Source organism: Papio anubis, chromosome 8 (genome assembly GCF_008728515.1).
Source record: "Papio anubis isolate 15944 chromosome 8, Panubis1.0, whole genome shotgun sequence".
Classification (NCBI taxonomy): domain Eukaryota; kingdom Metazoa; phylum Chordata; class Mammalia; order Primates; family Cercopithecidae; genus Papio; species Papio anubis.
Window position 1 is genome coordinate 62,849,691 of NC_044983.1, and position 21,261 is coordinate 62,870,951.

General features: G+C 36.0%; 1 protein-coding gene across 22 annotated transcripts in view; it reads left to right on the top strand.

The window, feature by feature from the left end:
• Window positions 1–21,261, top strand: part of CSPP1 (centrosome and spindle pole associated protein 1) — a 137,540-nt gene that overhangs the window by 43,044 nt on the left and 73,235 nt on the right. For 20 of the 22 annotated variants that reach the window (XR_004185841.1, XR_004185843.1, XR_004185842.1 and 17 more), the window contains 6 exons: window positions 424–494; window positions 6,471–6,564; window positions 8,281–8,338; window positions 10,421–10,629; window positions 12,753–12,874; window positions 13,241–13,319. Coding sequence is in view for 18 of the 22 variants with exons in the window: in XM_031669606.1 (XP_031525466.1) it covers window positions 424–494; window positions 6,471–6,564; window positions 8,281–8,338; window positions 10,421–10,629; window positions 12,753–12,874; window positions 13,241–13,319 (633 nt within the window). In the remaining 4 variants the exon portion in view is untranslated. The remainder of the gene's footprint in view (window positions 1–423; window positions 495–6,470; window positions 6,565–8,280; window positions 8,339–10,420; window positions 10,630–12,752; window positions 12,875–13,240; window positions 13,320–21,261) is intronic. The other 2 variants (XM_031669616.1, XM_031669617.1) reach the window with 1 other exon arrangement.

Genomic DNA, 21,261 nt, shown 5'->3' on the forward strand with positions numbered 1-21,261 from the left:
TCAGGTGATTCTCCTGCCTCAGCCTCCTGAGTAGCTGGGATTACAGGCCTCTGCCACCACACCTAGCTAATTTTTTTGTATTTTTATTAGAGACGGGGTTTCACCATGTTGGCCAGGCTGATTTCCAACTCCTGACCTCAGGCAATCCACCCATGTAGGCTTCCCAAAGTGCTGGAATTGCAGGTGTGAGCCACCGTGCCTGGCCAAAATTTTTTTTTTTTAGGCCTGAATACATTGGAGTTGCACTGTATAAAGAGATAGAATGCCATGATTTTACCTTAACCTTAAAAATTTGTAAATATTATAATGTCCATAGTACTTTGAAAGGCTAATCACTCATATCTACATTTTACTCTAAAATTTTGCTTCCTGTAAATTATCTGGATTTTAACTTACTCTGTTTCTCTGTCTTTTTTTCTTTAGTGCTTCAGACAATGAACCATCCAAATCTGCTAATCAAGATACTTGTAGTCCTTTTGCAGGGATGCTCTTTGGTAGGCACAAAACTTCCAATTAGTTGGACTTGTACAGAGTGTCTTATAATCCTTTTTTAGTGAGCACTCAGTGTTGTGATTAATACTATTTTTACTAATAGTAGAAAATATTTGTAAGTGCTTACTTTATGGCTAGATACTATACTAATCATTTAGCTTATATAGCTCTATGTATAACTTTATTTTGTATTTTTAAAATTTTATATATCTTTGTATTTTTATTCATGATATTCATGAACACATCTATGTATAATTTTAAAGCTAAATTATTTACTGATGTGCTTTCCATAGGTGATAATAAAATTATTAGTTTCAGTAATCTTTTCTTTGCAAAATGGATTGATCATTACCAATAAGTAATGAGCTTTTAATTCCATATTTTATTAGCACTCTGTTGCAGTGTGGCTGTTTCTTACATTCTGCTTTTTAAAAAATTTTGTTTTATATATGATAGTTTTTTCCTTAATTCTTCTTTCTGGTTTCTTCAGCTAGTACAAAACTGCTTTGTATATTAGTTTATTTTCTACAAATTAAACCTTTCTTTCCTTTGTTCTTTTCATGTAGTTTCTGAGAAGGTGTTTCGTTCAAGTCATGATGATGGTCTAAATTTTCTGTTTATTAGAAGCCATTGCTGAATATAAGCTTGTTTTGCTATATGACACTTGTCACAACTTAATACCAGAAACTGTGAGGAGAGCGTTGTTTCTGGTTTGTACCTTTAAATGTGTAATAGAAAAGAGGTCTGTTCTTTGTGTGAAAACTGTTAGAAAAAAATGAACTGAAATTTGGTTTTAGTAAAGTATATGAAGAAATTAAATAACACTCTAGATTCATTCAATGTAAAAACAGTAAATTAAATACTGGTTTAGAGACATATAATTGCACTGTATTCTCAGGTTTTTGTTCCCTTGTGAATGACTGTTGTGAGAAAAATAGCATGCCACCTAGAATTTTATTCTAGTATATTATCTGTAGGTGAAAATTGACCAGTTTAATCAGTACCATGTAAAGTCTATATTTTTTCTTTTATTTTTATTTACTTATTTTATTTTAAAAGGCTATATTCTTATGTTTTTTTTTTTTTGAAACTGAGTGTCACCCTATCACTGAGGTTGGAGTGCAGTGGCACAGTCTTGGCTCACTGCAACCTCCACCTCCTGGGTTCAAGTGATTCTTGTGCCTCAGTCTCCTGAGTAGTTGGAATTACAGGCATGTGCCACCATGCCTGGCTAATTTTTGTATTTTTTTAGTAGAGATGGGGTTTCACCATGTTGACCAGGCTGGTCTCAAACTCCTGACCTCAAGTGATCTGCCGCCTTGGCTTCCTAAAGTGCTGAGATTACAGGCGTGAGCCACTGTTCCCTGCCGATGTATTTTATAAAACATGGTAAAATAAGAGAAATGTCTTTCTGAGCTGAGAGCCTACTGATAAATAATTTTATCAATAAAAGGATTATTGTATCCTTACCTTTTAAAGATGAACAGCATGAGTTTAATGCAATCCAGGATTTATAGATGAATATTTGGTAAACAATGAACTCTAACATTTGAAACAAACTGTTAAAGTCATTTAATTCAATGACTTATCTCGTGGTTGATCTTTTCCCCCCCAAACTATGTTTGTACATACCTATAGGAAATTTATTATCCCTAGAGACAGGACATTCCATCTTCAGATGGCTGTGATTGTTATGATACTCTTATTTCAATTGAACTGAAATTTATCTTCCTATAATTTTGCCCCAAGGATGTCACTTGGGGCCTTTTCTTTATTTAAAGAGTAAGATCACTGATTTAGTTTAGAGCTAAATAACAAATGTATTGTGGGGTTTATAAGAGAACCATAGGTAATTTAGAAGTATGTTTAAAAATTTCCATTCATTTGGGAATTTTCCTTCTGTCTTTTTGTTATTGACTGCTTGTTTAAGCCTCTTAAGATCCAAGAATATAATTAGATTAATTTCAGTTATTTCAAGTTTGTTGAATTTCTTTGACTTCTTTTTTTTTTTTTTTTGAGGGGCTCAGAATATAGTCTGTCTTGGTGAGTGTTTAGTGTGTACTTGAAAGAATGTGCATGGTGCAGTTGTTGAGTATAGTAGTTTATAGATGTCATTTAATGCTGGGTGTGGTGGCTCACACCTGTAATCCCAGCATCCTAGGTGGCTGAAGCAGGAGGATCACTTGATTGAGCCCAAGAGTTTGAGAGCAACCTGGACAACATAGGGAGACCATGTCTCTACAAAAAATAAAAAAATTAATTGGGTGTGGTGGCATGCACCTGTAGTCCTAGCCACTCAGGAGGCAGAGGTAGGAGGATTGCTTAAGCCTGGGAGGTTGAGGCTGCAGTGAGCCGTGATTGTGCCACTGCACTCCAACCTGGGTGACAGAGTAAGACCCTGTATCAAAAAAAGAAAAAAAAAGGTGTCAGTTAAATCAAGTTAGTTCATTGTATGTTCATGTCTTGTATATCCTTAATGAATTTTATCTGCTTCTATTGATTGCTTAGAGAGAAGTGTTGAATTCTCTTATCTTGTCCTTCATGTGAGGCCTGGAGTGCCAGAGGGATTTTCTTAGTGTTCCTGCACTTTCCCCAGTTTTCAGCAAGACCTTCATGTCCTTGACAGTGAGGGCATCTCTTCCTCCACACTTCCCCCTTCTCAGCAATATATTGCTGTTGATTGTTACTTGATGCTGTACTGGTCCTGTGCATCTGGGCCTCAGGGATGGGTCTTTCTCAACATTTCTGTCCTTGCCCAGGATGATAGCTAAACTCTTCTTTGTGTCTGAGGAGGGTTTTGCATTAGATTTTTCACCAGATTTTTTTTGCCCTTCCCCTAACAGTAACAAGCCTTTGCTATGTAAGAGTGTGGGATATTGGGTCCAAGCTGATTTTCTGTCCCTTCACCATAGCTTGCAGCTTTTGCTTTGTATAGTCTGCTTTGAGAGTCTGGAATGTGGGCCATGTTTTGTGCCTGAATGTCACAAAAGTATCTCTTTTAGGTCTTCTGTGTTGTTTGATCCCAGTTTTTCTAGTGAACATTTGGAAATTGCATTCAGGCAGCAACTCCAGTGGGTCAAGTCTGGGCTTGGTTTACTGAACAGATCCTTTGCTAATGGTCTCAAAAGGCTATAATCAAGGTATCCATCAGGCTGCTTTTTAACCGGAGGCTTGAGTGGGGAAGAATCTGCCTCTAAGCTAATGCAGGTTGTTGGCAGAATTCATTTCTTTGTGGCTATATGACTGAGGGCCCTGGCTTCTTACTGGATACCCACTGGAGACTGCCCACAGTTCCTAGTGGCCATCTGCTGTTCCTTGCCATGTGGGCTTCCTTACCATGGTTACTTACTTTATGCCAGCAAGAGGAATCTCTAAATTCAGGAAGGGCCCATTCTTTCTAAGGGCTTTCACCTGATTGTATCAGGTCCACCTAAGATAATCTCCCTTTTAATTACTTCAAAATTAGTTGATTCAGTACCTTAGTTACATCTGCAAATATTTTTTCCACCTTTCCATATTCTATTGTATACAAGTAAGTTACAGGTCCTACCCATTCTCAAGGGGAGGGAATTATACAGGGATTCAGCAGGGAGCAGGGAACGTAGTAGCCATCTTTAAAAAATCTTGCCTACCATTGTCACATTTCTCTGTTACTAATGTTGCAGTCTCACACATGCTCCTTAATGTAGCAGTTTCTCGTTGTCTGAACTATTACCCCAGGTTCTTTGTCCCATGTCCCAGAAAATTAAGAAATATAGACACAAAGGTGGGGTTGGAGCGAAAGTTTAGTAAGTGAAAGAAAAAAAGCTCTCTGCAGGGAAGAGGGGAGTCTAAGTAGATGGCCGGGTTACAGCTGAATTGAAAAGCTTTTACAAGAAACAATCTCTGTAGCAGTTTGAGTAACTTATCAGTAAAACTATCTGTGCAACTCGTGTTACCTTATACAGCTCTGGGTACCTCTCTAGGCAAGCAGAAAGCTGCTTGTCTTGTTTGTATAACTGGGTTTGTTTTAGATAAGCCACCCCTGCCTCACCCCCGTGCAAGTTCCCACTATGAATATGCCTGAAAGGAGGTGGAAACTTTCCTGGGAGTTCACTAATTAGACAAAGAACAAAGAGCTCTGTGCTAGACCCTTGCTTATCTGTCCAGGTGCAGTCTGAGGTTTTATTTTTTCCCCCAGGTTGTTTTATTTTTGTCTGTTGCTGTGACTTTTCAAGCAGGCTGCTTCTGCAGTCTGAATTTTTTCCAAAATGATTTTTCCTTTCCTTCTCCCTCACTAAAGACCAATTTGATCTGAGTTCAGTTTTAAACTTAGCTAGGGACCTCTAGAGTAGCTTTCCTTTCAGAGAATAGTTTAGTCTTACTACTACAGAGTGACCTTTCTGACATGTTCCCTGAAAGACCACCAAGAACATAGCTGGCTGGAGCTTGAATTTTTCTCCTTTGTTTCAGGTCTGAGAATTGTTCAGTTTGCATACCCTTCTTAGTTTGTTGCCAGGCCAAATGGAATTTCACTCTGTGAATGCACAAAGTAGCACACTGCAAAGTCTGAAGGGACCTCCTGTGGATTTCTGAAGCTCTTTTTGTGCTTCCTATTGGGTCTTTGCTCCATAACTTCTAGCCATTTTAGCCTTCCTGAATTTTGCTCTTTATCTATTCAATTTAGCTCAGTTTCCTGGCCCTCTTTGGGTTCTCTTTACCTCTTTACCTGTATCTGTGGTCTGGAAATTTCATTTGGGCAGAAATTGGGTGATTATAGGGCTCACCTCATCTATTTTCCTTCCCTTAGGTATTACAGTTCTGTACTACCTCTTGTCCAGTGTCTGGAAAACAATTATTTTGTGTATTTTGTCCACTTTTCTAATTTGTTGTTATTGTTGTTGTTTATTTGTTTTTTAAACAGTGTGAGGTTAAGTCTTGTGGTTGGTTATTCTATCATGGTCAGAAGTGGAATGGGAATATTTACTTTTATTATAAAACACAGTTATTAATCTTAATGTAATTCATGTAACCTCTATGGGAGCTTCACTTTTGCTGATATCTGTGCTTAATGGACAAACTGAGATGCTGTGTGCCCACTGATGGTTGGAGACCAGTAATGAAGACAGTACAGAAATTGCTGTTTCAGTTGCATTCTTGATACCCTGTGATTTTTGTAGTGTTCCAGATCTTGCATATCTAGATTAAGAGGTTATTTTGTGGTGTTAACATATGCAATAATAATAATCTCTGCATTCAGAATTTTTGAATAGCTGAATTTTTGTGTAAGGAATACCAGGGTGAGAGGTTTATATTTTTTCCTGCAGAACTGAATTTTTTTGAGCAGAGTGCCAGTTTGATTAGTGTATTTTATGACGGTTAATATTACATAGTGTACTGGATCTATTGGAGCAGGGAGAAGGAAGTTGGGAAGACTGGATATTAGTTAGGAAGTTTTTGCTGCAATCCAGGTCAGATGTAGAGAGGACTTATGCAAGGTTAATGGCTCTGAGAATAGAAAGGAGGGGGCCTCATATGAAGAGAATAGAAGAGGACAAGCAATCCAAATTATAGTGAGATTTTGAGGCTCCAGTATTGGTCCATTAATAGAAAATGAAGAGGGGCAGATGATTTTGAGGTGCTCATTTGGGATTGAAATGTTAAATTTATAAGACTTATGGAAGATATTAATGGAAATATTACTTAGATTGTTAGAAAAATGGGGTTGGGATAAGAATATTCTGTTATTTAGGAAAATTTTTGACTACTGGTAGAGGCATGGGCATGATTACCGTATCTTGTGTTTGACACATAGTAGGTACCCATTAATTACAAAAATAATTGAAGAAGGACTGATTCATGTGATTTTTTCCTTCTGTATTTCTTGCATATTCAGTAATTATATGATACAATTAAGACAGAGTTTTTAAGGACTTGACTTTCTAATTGCATACGATGCTTAAGAGTTAAGATTGCATTTTTCTGATACCACTATCTAGGAGGTGAAGATCGAGAACTTATTCAGAGAAGGAAAGAGAAATACAGACTAGAACTGTTGGAACAAATGGCTGAGCAACAGAGGAACAAGAGACGGTAATGAAAGGTTTGCATTTAAAAGAGATATTTTGAGTTTAAAATGCATTTGTGTAGATGGTTAAATAAGGGGTTGTCTTTCTAATATGATGTTTGATTTGTAAATCACTTATATTTTAGTCTCTACATGGTAAATCAACAAGGAAAATAAATACCAAGAGAGTTTTTGTTGTTGTTGTTGTTTTGGCCATAAGTTGCAAGTGAGAGTATTTGTATATTCTGTGATAGACCTTTTACTTCCTTCATTGATTTCTTCAGTTTTTGATTTAAGGTAGCATTTAATGTTACAGATACGCCCTCTGGATTATCCCATATATAGTAACAAATATAAAAGTATTTTTTGCCATATGAAATGGTATGCACACACACATACGTGCAAAAAAAAAAATTGTATCCTATAAATTTAACATTTCCATCCCAAATGAGCATCTCAAAACCAACTGTTCCTCTAGATTTTCTATTAATAGCCCAATAATGGAGCCTCAAAATCTCACTATGACTTGTATTCCTTGTCCTCTCTTACTTACTTCGTATGAGGCCCTCTCCTTCTTTCTATTCTCAGAGCCATTAACCTTGGATGAGTCCTCTCTACATCTGACCTGGGTTGCAGCAATAGCTTCCTAACTAATAACTAGTCTTCCCAACTCCCTTCTCCCTGCTCCAATAGATCCAGCACACTATGATATTAACTATCAAAAAATACACTAATCAAACTGGCGCCCTGCTCAAAAAACTTCAGTGGCTTCCTCAATTCCACAGGAATGATAAATCACAAGTATTTATGTTGTATATAGGTATCATTGTTTATAGTCTTTCTTGTTGAAATACCTATGAAATATTATAGTTTAAAATTAGGAATAGAGTTTAAAATTAGAAATTTTAAATATAGATTAAAATTAGAAATTACAGTAGCTCACGCCTGTAATCCCAGCACTTTGGGAGGCTGAGGTGGGTACATCACGAGGTCAGGAGATCGAGACCATCCTGGCTAACACAGTGAAACCCCATCTCTACTAATAATACAAAAAATTAGCCGGGCATGGTGGCACACACATGTGGTCCCAGCTATTCGGGAGGCTGAGGCAGAAGAATTGCTTGAACCTGGGAGGCGGAGGTTGCAGTGAGCCGAGATCACGCCACTGCACTCCAGCCCGGGAGACAGTGCGAGACTCTGACTCAACAACAACAGCAACAACAAAATTAGGAATAGATATCTTGTTTTGAGAGAATTTGAGACCTGTTATCTCTTAGTTTTTACCTTTTTCTATCTCAGAGGAAGCCAATATTTACTGTTTGATGTTAGTTATCTTTAACATTAAAAAAAAACCCTGTTATTAGGAAGTATGGTAAATATATTTAAATTTTTACCCTTCTTTTTGCTAACTGAAAATATATGTGTGCCCTAAAAGAGGTTTTTAGTTTTGCAAGGTAAAGATTTTATTTCTGTATTTTATTTTGTGTGAATTACTTAGTCTTTGAAATACTCTGGGCATTGGCTTAGAGATACATAGTCTAAGTTACATGTGAATTCTAGTTTACTTTGTATCTAGTAAAAAAATTTGGCTTTCAGTATTATTTAAGGCTGTAATGTCAGTTAAAGGAATTATTTGTATTTGTAGATATATTGCATAGACTTTGTGTATAAGCTTCTTTCAGTGATGATTTATAATTTTGATAGTTTATCTTTTTAATATGTAAAACTTTAATTTTGTTTAGAGAAAAAGATTTAGAACTCAGGGTTGCAGCGTCTGGAGCACAAGACCCTGAGAAATCGGTAAGGGTTTCTGGCATCTTTTAATGTTTAATCTTTCATCAGATGATCCTCAAATGTGGTGGCAGGTGGGGATAGAGAATGTTGGAAGAAAAAGAGAGTAGACCAATTTGAACAGTAATAAAATTAACTAAAACTGTTCTCATAAAGTGTAAATTCTCTTAACTGTTATTTCCTTGACATAATTTTTCCTTTTTCATTTGCGTGTCATTTTTTAAAGTTTATTTTAAATTAGTTATCTGTGCTTTGTTCACACATACTATTCCATGGAGAGTTATCTTGGTTAAATTTATAATTGATGTTAATATTTTTCTTGAATACATCTTGATCACTTACTTTTCTTATATTGGAATGATTTCTGAGAAAACCGAAGACTTTATTTTTAAAGCATTTTAGTAATTGTTACTTATTGTAACATTAGAGAGATAATAATCTTATTTTTACTTGAATTTTGCAATTCTCATCATTAAGTGGAATGAATTACTCACATCATTGCAGTTAAGTAAGGAGGAGGTAATTTATTGTTTTTACCACAATTTATTTTTCCTGTGTTTTTACCACAATTTATTTTTTCTGTAGTTGGTTATGTAGTATTTATTTCTAATACAAGTCTTGTTTCATCTTTGAATGATGATTAAGACCTTTAATTTCATTAAAAAGCTCATTCTGAAAAAGGATGCAGCAACTTAAAATTATTTACCTATAGGCAACTTTTGATTTGCTTTTACTTATGCCGAGAATATATCCTGTGGGTTATCTGTTTGGAAAAGTTTAATATTGCACCAGCATCACTCACAGTATGCTTCTAGGTTAACCTGAGAAATCATTCCTGATAACCATGGTAGAAAAAAAAGAAGATAAATTTCAAAGCTAAATATATTTTCTTTTATCAATCAAAAGTTTCCTTTTAAAAGGTGAGCTTTTTAAGGTAATATGTTGGCATGTTAAATTTTGTATTTATGGTTACACTAGTGTGTGACAGACTTTATTTATCTTTGAATTGAAGCTCCTATAGAGTGTCAAGTTGATTTATGAGAATAAATAAGTAATTAGAGGAAACAGGCCTTTATTTTTGGGTTTACTTTAGATGTGCAAATCTTAGAAAAGGGCATATAAGTGATGTTCTAAAGTAGAGATTAGCAAAGTGTGGCCTGTGGCCAATTTTTTTTGCTGCCTGTTTTCATAAAAAACAGTTTTGTTGCAGCACAGCCTTGCTCATTCGTTGACATACTGTTTGTGGCTGCTTTAGCACTATGGCTGAGTCTGCTTGTTATGAAGAGACTATGTAGTCTTGCAAATCCTATTTACTGTCTAGCCCTTTACAGAAAGCATTTGCGGACCCTGTTTTACAGAATACTTTGTAACAGATAACAGAAATGGCGGTTAGAGAAGTAGCACAGTGTCCTAGTACATAGAAATAATACTGCAGATATATTTAAAATTAATATCTGACTCTGGTCTTTACTTAATTCTTTACTAATAACGAGACCTTAGGTGGTATATTACTTCTCAGAGAACCTCAATTACCCATTTATAAAATAAGCATTAGATATTGAGAATCTGGCCGGGCGCAGAAGCTCACACCTGTAATTCCAGCACCCTGGGAGGCTGAGGCAGGCAGATCACTTGAGGCCAGGAGTTTGAGACCAGCCTAGCCAATGTGGCGAAACACCCTTCTTCACAAAAATTAGCTGCGCGTGGTAGCAGATGCCTATAATCCCAGCTACTCTGAGTCTGAGGCAGGAGAATTCCTTGAACTCAGGAGGTGGAAGTTGCTGTGACCTGAGATCGTGCCATTGCATTCCAGCCTGGGCGACAGTGTGAGACTCTGTCTCAAAAGTAAGTAAGTAAGTAAATAAATAAATAAATAAATAAATAAATATTCAGAGTCTTTTATAGCTGTAAAATTCCATTATTCAATAAATAAATAAATAAAAATAGATATTTGGAGTCTTTTATAGCTGTAAAATTCTGTTACTCTGTGACTGTCTTAAGTACCTGCTGGGATAGGAGGTCTTTTGAAGTCCCTTCTACCTTTAAACTTATGATTATATGTAACAAACAGATTTTTTTTCTTTATTTTAGCCTGATAGACTAAAGCAGTTTAGTGTGGCACCAAGACACTTTGAAGAGATGATACCACCTGAAAGACCCAGAATAGCTTTCCAGACACCTCTCCCTCCTTTATCTACCCCATCTGTCCCACCCATCCCATCAGTTCATTCCGTTCCTTCTCAAAATGAAGATTTGCGCAGTGGACTCAACAGCGCCTTTGGTGAAATGGTGTCTCCCAGGTGCTTGTTTAAATGTTTTGTGTGTGGGAATTAGGTAAGGTATTGCTATATTTTATGTTTAGAAGGATGTGCTGAAGCGGATAACGTTATTCTTCAGAGATTTTGTACAGTTAACAGTTTTGTGAAATAAGTTCTCCTGAAATTTGTTTTTTTCTCTGCTATTACAAAAATAAGGGAAATTCTTAAAACATTTTATTGTTTAAAGATGATTTTGTATCTTTAGAATGAATTACTAAGTACATTTTAGTGTTTACTTACTTTTAGGTCGTATTTTGGGATGTCTGTTTTTGATATCTTTTAACATATAAAAGTTGTACATTTTTTTCAATTTCGTTGTTTCCACTTGGCAAACATTGAATTCTTCAATTTGTGCAGAAAAAGTTTCTAATGTGGCTCTTTTATACGTATTATTTTATTTAGCTTCTGTTTCCTTCAGCTCATTCTCTGTGATTACTTATGGGCTGTGTAACTCAAATGCCTGAAATAAAAAGTGTTGAGATTATAAAACCTGTAATTTAGGTATTGGGGTAAAGATTTGATTTCTATAGGTAAAAGGCTATAATAGAGTATACATAAAGAAAATCCTGTTGTTAACACTGATATTTTCTGGGCTATACTTCCTTCTTTGTAGGACCTGGGCTTATTTTTTGTTCACTGGTAGTATATTAATTATAAAATATATTTAAATTTAGAGGTGTTTTTCTTAACTTTTTTGAACATCGATATTTTCTGAACTATATTATTTCAGTAGAAGTTGGTCTTTTAGTTACTATCCCACTGTAGAACTGTGTTTACTGTACTTACCAGGGGCTTTGTGTTTTTCATCTGTTGGCTTCCTGACTCAAGAATAGGAAGGATTGGAATTGACAGCATTTTATGGTGGTCTCAGCATTGAATTAGGGATTGAAATGGTTGGCTTTCTTCTCTGGATTTTGGGCAAACCACACCTTTGTTGAACTTCAGTTTTCTCATTTGTAAAAGTGAAGTAGTAGTATATTTTATTTCATGTTTACAATTACAGGGTTGTGAGGATTAGTTTGTATAAATCTCTATAAAATTAGATTTAATGATAATGACAGCTCCCTTTCATAACAGTTATTTGACATTTTTGTTTATGTATCTTTGTTGTGAGGATAGTGTAAGGGTTAGACACATTGAGTGGCTAGTAAATATGAAAGATATTCCCTACTGAAGAGAACTTCAGGGCCTTCTTAGTTCTTTGGAATTATTTTGAAGTATATGACAAGGGAGAACCTGTTAAGATACATACAACAGTGAGAACATTCAAGAATGCTGCCATCTCTTTCTATTCATTTAAAGGAATTTGCCTTTGCCATTTTTACTACTGAAAAATACTGCATTGATGGAAATACAGAGATATTTCCTAATCAGTAATGAAGTGCTAATGTAGAGGTTTTCAGAAGTTTTACATTTATGAAATACTAAAGATTATGTCAGTACTTTACTTTTGGTATTTAAGTCGCTTTTATTTTACTATTAAGAAATACACTCGTTTCCTCAGTCAGACTGAACCATTTGTACTTACACTGTTTTGTAGCTCTTTGCCTTCTCTTTCTAGATTGTCCTTCCTCTAACACACACAAGCTCACTCCAGTAGCATGACTTAAGCGTTGCCTCTTCTGGAAAGCCTTACATGTGCTTTCTTTCTCTCCGTCATGTGGTTTAAATGTCCCTGCTCCTGTACCTATAGCACTCTACGTTTTCTGGGCTATATTACTATTTAATTTAATTTGCTTGTACTGTTAATTATTTAATTTGCTTGTACCTGACTGTAGTTGTTTATTTTCATGTTACTCCTGAGGGACAGGGACCATGTCTGTCTTTATTTGATACTGGCACATTGTGCCTATTGGATATTAATTGGTTGAATATTAAGCCAGGTTTTTGTCTTACATAAATGTACCTGAAATTGTGAAATCCTATGTAATAGTATTTGCTTTTTGAGTCATAATTTTTGATGAATGATTGGAGCAAGGTGGTGACTTTTTCTAAAGTAGTGATAGGATTTTCAGTACTGTTTTTGCAAAAGAGTAGTATCTTGATTTTTTAAAAAAAAATGCCAAGAAACAAGAGAGGAATTTTTCATTTTTATTTTCATACAGGATTGCACCTCTGCCTCCACCTCCCCTACTACCACCTTTGGCTACTAACTATCGAACTCCTTATGATGATGCATACTATTTTTATGGGGCCAGGAATACTTTGGATCCCAGTCTTGCTTATTGTAAGTTATCTATAGGGTAAGCATTTTCTCCCCCCTGGCTCAATAAGGAAAATTTTTTTTTGTGTAAACAAAAAATATCTAAATGAGAAAAGCACAGCTTTGCTTAATTCAGATGTTATATATTGACTTAATAAATGCCCTATTTTAAAGCCCAGTTACATTTTATAGTTACTTCCTTTTCATCTCTATTTAAGAAATAACGATTGTGTTTTCTTATGCTGTTCTTTGCTAACTTCTAACCCAGAAGGAAATATTGATGGTTTTCCCTAGGTAACATTTTGATTATGTACCTTTTTCTGGAGGAATAAATAAAATGTTATTAAATGGTTATTCTAAATAAACTTTTTTTTTTCTTTTTTCTTTAAGATGGTTCAGGAATGATGGGCATACAGCCTGCAGCTTATGTTAGTGCTCCTGTCACCCACCAACTAGCGCAACCTGCTGTGTAAGTTATTAGTTAAAAGAATAATTTTTCCCCACTTTTATTTTGTAAAGATACACAAAACCTAAAAGCCACCATCCTAACATTTTAAAGTATACTATTTAGTGGTATTTAATATTTTCATAATGTGCAACCATCACCACAGTCCATCTTCAGAACTCTTTTTGTCTTGTAAACTGAAACTCTATACCCATTAAATAATAATGGTGTACCTCCCCATTCCCCTACCCCCATTCTCTGGTAACCACCATTCTATGTCTCTGATTTTGACTACTCCATGTACCTCATATTGAATGGAATCATACAGTGTTTATCTTTTTGTGACTGGCTTATTTCACTTTGCATAATGTCCTCAAGGTTCATCTGTCTTTTAGCATATTTCAGAGTTTCTTTCCTTTTTAAGGCTGAATTATAATCCATTGTAATTGTATACATTTTGCTTATCTAAAATCTATCCATTTATCCATTAGTGGACACTTTGGGTTGCTTCCACATTTTGGCTATTTGTGAATAATGCTGCTGTGAACATGAGTTTACAAATATCTCTTTGAAATCTCGTTTTCAAGTTTTTTGGTTCTGTACCCAGAGCTGGAATTGCTGGGTCATATGGTAATTCTATGTTTAATTTTTTGAAGAACTACCGTACTGTTTTCCACAAGTGCTATACTTTTTTATATTCTCACCAATAGGGCACAAGGGTTCCAATTTCTTCACATCTTTGCCAATACTTATTTTCTTTTTCTGTTTTTATAGTAACCATTCTAATGAGTATAAGATGGTATTTCATTGTAGTTTAAATTTGCATTTCCCTAATGATTAGTGAGGTTGAGCATCTTTTCATATGCTTATTGGCCATTTGTACATTTGTTTGGAGAAATGTCTTTTCAAGTACTTGGCCCATTTTTTTTTTTTTTTTTTTTTTGAGACGGAGTCTCGCTCTGTCGCCCAGGCTGGAGTGCAGTGGCCAGATCTCAGCTCACTGCAAGCTCCGCCTCCCGGGTTCCCGCCATTCTCCTGCCTCAGCCTCCCAAGTAGCTGGGACCACAGGCGCCACCACCTCGCCCGGCTAATTTTTTTTGTATGTTTTTAGTAGAGACGGGGTTTCGCCGTGTTAGCCAGGATGGTCTCGATCTCCTGACCTCGTGATCCGCCCGTCTCGGCCTCCCAAAGTGCTGGGATTACAGGCTTGAGCCACCGCGCCCGGCCTGGCCCATTTTTTAATTAGGTTGTTTATTTTTTGTTGTTGAGCTTTCAGAGTCCTCCATATTACCTGGTTATTAATACTATGTCAGGTATTTGATTTGGAAATATTTGCTCCCATTCTGTGTTGATATTGCCTTTCGATGCACAAAATTCTTAAATTTTCATAAAGTCCAGTTCATCTGTTTTTATTATTGTTGCCTATGCCTTTGGTGTCATGTGTGAGAAATCATTGCCAAATCCAACATCATGAAGCTTTTGCCCCATTTTTTCTTGTGAGAGTTTTATAATTTTAGGTCTTATGTTTGAGTCATTTTGAGTTAATTTTTTTATGGTATTGCATAAGGGTTTGTCTTAGTTATTTTGTAAGTGGATATTCAGTTTTCTTGGCACCATTTGTTGGAAAGACTATCCTTTCTGCATTGAGAGATACTGGCATTCTTGTTGAAAATCATTGGACCAAATATACGAGAGTTTATTTCTGGGCTATTTATCCTTTTCCCTTGGTGTGTATGTCTTCCTTTATCCCAGTACCTTAGTATTTTGATTACTGTTGCTTTGAATGTTTTGAAATCAGAAAATGTGAGTCCTCTTTGTTCTTTTTCAATATTGTTTTGGCCATTTTGGATTCCTGGAGATTCCGTATGAATTATAGGATGAGTTTTTCTATTTCTGCAAAAAAGTCATTGTGATTTTGGTAGTGAGTGTATTGAATCTTTGGGTAGTTTTGACATTTTAACAGTGTCACGTCTTCTGATCCATGAACATAAGATATATGTCCATTTATTTATGTCTTTTAAAATTTCTTTCAGCAATATTTCATAGTTTTCATTGTATAAGTATACGTCTTCCACTTCTTTAGTTAATTCCTAAGTGTTTTATTCTTTTTGCTGCTTTCATAAATGGAATTCCTTTCATAATTTTCTTTTCAAATTGTTCATTGTTAGCGTTTAGAAATGCAGCTGATTTTTGGGTGTTGACTTGTATCCTGTTACTTTACTGAATTCATTTATTTTAATAGTTTTGTTGTAGAATCTAGGATTTTCTGCAAATAAGATGGTAAGATCTTTGAACAGAGATAATTTTACTTTTTCTTTCTGATTTGGATACTTTTTATTTTATTTTATTTTATTTTATTTTTGAGACAGAGTCTTACCTTGTCACCCAGGCTGGAGTGCAATGGTGCGATCTGGGCTCACTGCAACCTCCGCCTCCTGGGTTCAAGTGATTCTCCTGGCTCAGCCTCCTGAGTAACTAGGGTTAAAGGCGTGCACCACTATGCCTGGCTAATTTTTTGATCTTTAGTAGAGATGGGATTTCACCATGTTGGCCAGGCTGGTCTCGAATTCCTGACCTTGTGATCCGCCCGCCTCAGCCTCCCAAAGTCCTGGGATTACAGGTGTGAGCCACCACACCCGGCCCCTTATTTTTCTTTCTTAATTACTTTCTTAATTATCCTGACTAGAGCTTCCAGTACTACGTTTAATAGAAATGGCTAAAGTGGGCATCCTTGCCTTATTCCTGATCTTAGAGGAAAAGTCTTTCACTGTTGTATATGATGTTTGCTGTGGGTTTTTCATATATGGCTTTTATTATGTTGAGGTAATTTCATTCTGTTCCTAGTTTGTTGAGTTTCAATAATGCAAGTGTTAAATTTTGTCAAATGCTTTTCTGTATTGAGATGATCATGTTGTTTTTTCCCCTTTATTCTTTTAATGTGGCATATTGATTGATTTTTTTTATGTTTAACCATAACCATCCTTGTTTTCCAGGAATAAATTCCACTTAGTCATGGTGTATAATTATTTTAATATGCTGCTAGATTTGGTTTGCTAGTATTTTGTTAAGGAGTTTTGCATCAGTGTTCATATGTGGTCCTGTTGTAGTTTCCTTATGGTGTCTTTTTCTGGCTTTGGTATAAGCACAATGCTGGGCTTATAGAAGGAATTAGGAAGTGTTCCCTCCTCTTGAACTTTTTGAAAAAGTTTGAGAAGGGTTGATATTAGTTCTTCTTTAAATGTTTGATAGAATTCACCAGTGAAACCATAAGGTACAGGGCTTTTCTTTGTTGGGCGATTATTGATTACAGATTCAGTCTCTTTAGTAACTAGTTATAGGTCTATTCAGATTTTATTTTTCTTCATGATTTAGTCTTGATAGGTTTTTATTTCTAGGAATATGTCCATCTCATCTAGGTTGTCCAGTTTGTTGGCATATAATTGTTGATAATATTCCCTTACAGTCCTTTCTTATTTTCAGAAGATTAATAGTGATGTCCCTTTGTGAATTTCTGATTATATTTTATTTTTTATATTTACTTATTTATTTTTCTGACCTCATTCTTTCCATCATAGAATTCCTGATTTTAATAGAAGATTCAGACCCTTCTTGTTGTTCAGTGTAGCTAAACATTTGTCAATCTTGTTGGTCTTTTCAAATAACTGTTGGTTTGGTTGATTTTTTTTTTTTTTTTTTCTGTTGTTATTCTAGTTTCGATTTCATTGATTTCTGCTGTAATCTTTTAAATCTCCTCCCTTCTGCTTACTTTGGGTTCCGTTTGCTCTCATTTTTCTGGTTTCTAGAGATGAAAATCTAGATTATTGATTTGGTATCTTTCCCTTTGTTTGGTATATATACTTAACAACTATAAGCTTTCCTCTTAGTACTGTTTTAGCTACATCCTTTAAGTTTTGATATGTTGTCTTTTCACTTTCATTACTCTCGAAATATTTTCCAATTAAAAAAAATTTCTTCATCAACCTGTTGGTTATTTTGAAATGTGTTGTTTAATTTCCACATAATTGTGAATTTCCCAAGTATCCTTCTGTTACTCATGTCTAATATAATTACGTTGCAGTTGAAGAACAAACTTTGTATCATTTCATTCAGTCCTATTTAATTTATTGAGGCTTTTATTTTAAGACCTAACGTAGTCTGTCCTGGAGAATGTTCCACATGCACTTGAGAAGAATGTGTATTATCCTGTTGGTGTGTGTATTATTCTGTAAGTGTCTCTTAGATCTGGTTGGTTTATAGTGTTATTTCTTGTATTTCCTTGTAGATCTTGTGTAGTTGTTCTGTTATTAGAAGTGAAGTATTTAATCTCCAACCATTACTTTGTGTGTGTGTATGTTCTGATATACAGTCTTGCTGTGTGTGTGTGTGTATATTCTGATATACAGTCTTGCTCTGTCGCCCAAGCTGGAATACAGTTGTGAGACCATAGTTTGCTGTAGCCTCAACCTTCTGGGCTCAAGCAATCCTCCTACCCCAGCCTCCTGAGCAGCTAGGACTACAGCCATGTGCCACTGTGCCTGACTGATTTGTTTATTTTTTGTAGAAACAGGGTCTCCCTGTGTTGCCCAGTGTGATCTTGAACGCCTGGCCTCAAGCGATGCTCTTGCCTCAGCCTCCCAAAGTACGAGGAATACAGCCATGAGCCACCACACCCGGACTCCAGCTATTATTCTTGACTTGTCTATTTTTCTCTTCAATTCTGTCAGTTTTTGTTTCATTTCTTAGGTCTCTCTTTATATGCATATGTTTATAATTGTGTCTTACTGAAGATTTGACCCTTTTATTAGTATCAGAGAGTCTTCTGTGTCTCTGCTAATAGTTTTTTTGTCATAAAGTGCTTTTAGTTCTAATATAAATGTTGCTTTTCTGGTTCTCTTTTAGTACTGTTTGCATGGTGTATGATTTTTCATATTTACCCTCAATTTATTTGTGTCTTTGAATCTATAAAGATGTCTCTATATAGACAGAATGCAGTTACTTCCTGGTTTTTATGTTTGCCATTTTGCAATTTTTTTCTATATGTCTTATGTCTTTTTATTCCTTTAATCCTCCTTTATTACCTTCTTTTTCTTTTTCCTTTTTTGTTTAAGAGACAGGGTCTCATTCTCTTGCCCAGGCTGGAGTGCAGTGGTGTGATCACACAGCTCATTGCAACCTCAAACTCCTGGGCTCAAGCAATCCTTCCACTCCAACCTCCCAAGGAGCTGGAACTACAGGCACATGCCACTACGCCTGGCTAAATATTTGTATATTTTGTAGAGATGGGATTTTGCCATGTTTCCTAGTCTGGTCTCAAACGTCTGGCTCAAGTGATGCCAGCCCCACAAAGTGCTGGGATTACAGGCATGAGCCACCGCGGCCAGCCTCTTTTTTTTTTTTAGATGGAGTCTTGCTGTTGCCCAGGCTGGAGTGCAGTGGTGCAATCTCGGCTCACTGCAAGCCCCACCTCCCGGGTTCATGCTATTTTCCTGCCTCAGCCTCCCGAGTAGCTGGGACTTCAGGTGCCCACCACCACACCCGGCTAATTTTGTTTTTGTATTTTTAGTAGAGACGGGGTTTCACCATGTTAGCCAGGATGGTCTTGATCTCCTGACCTCGTGATCTGCCCACCTTAGCCTCCGAAAGTGATGGGATTATAGGCATAAGCTACTGCGCCCGGCCTATTAGTTTCTTTTATGTTAAATATTTAATAACATTCAATTTTGATATTTTTGGTGTTTTTTGCATAATTTTGAGTTTTTTTGTGGTTTTCCTACAGATTAAAATTAATATCTTAATTTAAAATAAATGAGTTTAGTTTAAGGGCAACTTAATTTCAATGGTACACAAACCTTTTCTCTAATATAAAGTCATTCCTTTTCTCTACTTGATGCTATTGTTGTCATACAAATCACACTATTATACATTTAAGTCTCTCAACACAGTTTTATAATTATTGCCTTATGAAGTTGTCTTTTATTTATTGATTGATTTATTTTTTGAGACAGGGCACAGGCCAGAGTGCAGTGGCATGATCATAGCTCACTGCAGCCTTGAACTCCTGAACTCAAACAATCTTCCCACCTTAGCCTCCTCAATAGCTGGGACTACAGGTGTATACCACCAATGCCCAGCTGATTAAAAAAAAAAAAAAATTTTTTTTGTTTTGTTTTGGAGATAGGATCTTGCTGTGTCACCCAGGCTGGAGTGCAGTGGCATAATCATAGCTCACTGCAGCGTCAAACTCCTGGATTCAAGGGATCCTCCCACCTTAGGCTCCCAAGTAGCTACTACTCCCACTACGCCTAGCTAATTTTTTATTTTTTAAGTTTTTTGTAGAGACAGGCATCTCTCTTTGTATCCCAGGCTGGTCATGAACTCCTGGCCTCAAACCACTTGGTCTCCCAAAGTGCTAGGATTATAGATGTGAGCCATTGTGCCCATCCGTAGTTATCTTTTAAATCAAATAGAGAAGAATAAAGTTACAAACGTCTTTACATTTGTAATATCTTTTATATTTGCCCATGTAATTATCTTTACTGGTGTTCTTTATTTGTTTGTGCTTACTTCAATTGCTGTCAAGTGTTCTTTCATTTCAAGCTGAAGGACTCCCTTCAGCATTTCTTATAGAACAGGTCTCTTAGTGATGACTTCTCTGAATTGTATTTAATAATGTCTTAATTTAGCTTTCATTTTTGAAGGATAATTTTGATAGTATGGAATTGTATTGGTTGGCATTCTTTATCTTTTAACACAATATGGCATCCCCTAGCCTTTATGGTTTCTGATAAGCTGTTAATCTTACCGAGGATTCCTTGTATATGATGAATGGTTATTCTCTTGCTTTCAGGATTTCTCTTTGTCTTTATCTTTTAACTGTTTGACTGTATAGGTGTGGATCCCTTTGAGTTTTTCTTACTTGGAGTTTGATGAGCTTATTGGATCTGTAGATAATATTTTTCATCAAATTTGGGATATTTTTGCCCATTATTTTTTCCAACATTCTTTGTGTCCCTTTCTCTGTGTCTTCTCTTCCTGAGACCCCCATTGGTACACATGATGGTGTGTCACAGAATATCCGAAGCTTTGTTCATTTTTCTTCAGTCTTTTTCTTTCTGTTCTAGACTGGGTAGTCTCAATTGACCTGTCTTCAGGTTCACTGATTGTTTCTTCTTCCTGCTCAGATGTGCTCTTGGCTCCCTTTTCTTTACAGTTATATTTTTCAGCTCTATCATTTTTATTTGGTTCTTTTACAAGTAATTTCTGTCTCTTTGTTGTTAATTTTATTTGGTAAACATTGTTTTCGCAATTTAATTCTTTTTTTGAGACAGAGTTTCACTCTTGTTGCCGAGGCTGGAGTGCAGTGGTGCAATCTCGGCTCACTGCAACCTCTGCCTCCCAGGTTCAAGTGATTGTCCTGCCTCAGCCTCCCGAGTAGCTGGGATTACAGGTATGTGCCACCAGGCCTGGCTAATTTTGTATTTTTACTAGAGACAGGGTTTTGCTATGTTGGTCAGGCTGGTCTCCAACTCCTGACCTCAGGTGATCTGCCCGCCTCGGCCTCTCAAAGTGCTGGGATTACAGGCGTGAGCCACTGTGCCCAGCCACTTTATTTCTTTAGACAATTTTTTTAGTTCTTTCAACATATTTCTAATAACTGAATAAAAATCTTTGTTGATTAAATACAAGGCATGGTATTCCTCTGAAATTTTCTGTTGACTTATTTTTTCACTGTATGTATGGCTTATAATTCTCTATTTCTTTGCAAGTGTCATAATTTTTTTTGTGAAAACTGAACATTTAGGAAACATAGTGTGGCAACTGTGGAAATTAGATTCTCATCCTTGTGGTTTGTTGTTGTTGCTGTTTTCTAAGTACCCTTTGTAAAGTGTGTATTCTTTGTCATATGTGACCACTGAAGTCTCTGTTAGGATAGCTTAATAGTTCATGATTAGACTGAGATTTCTTT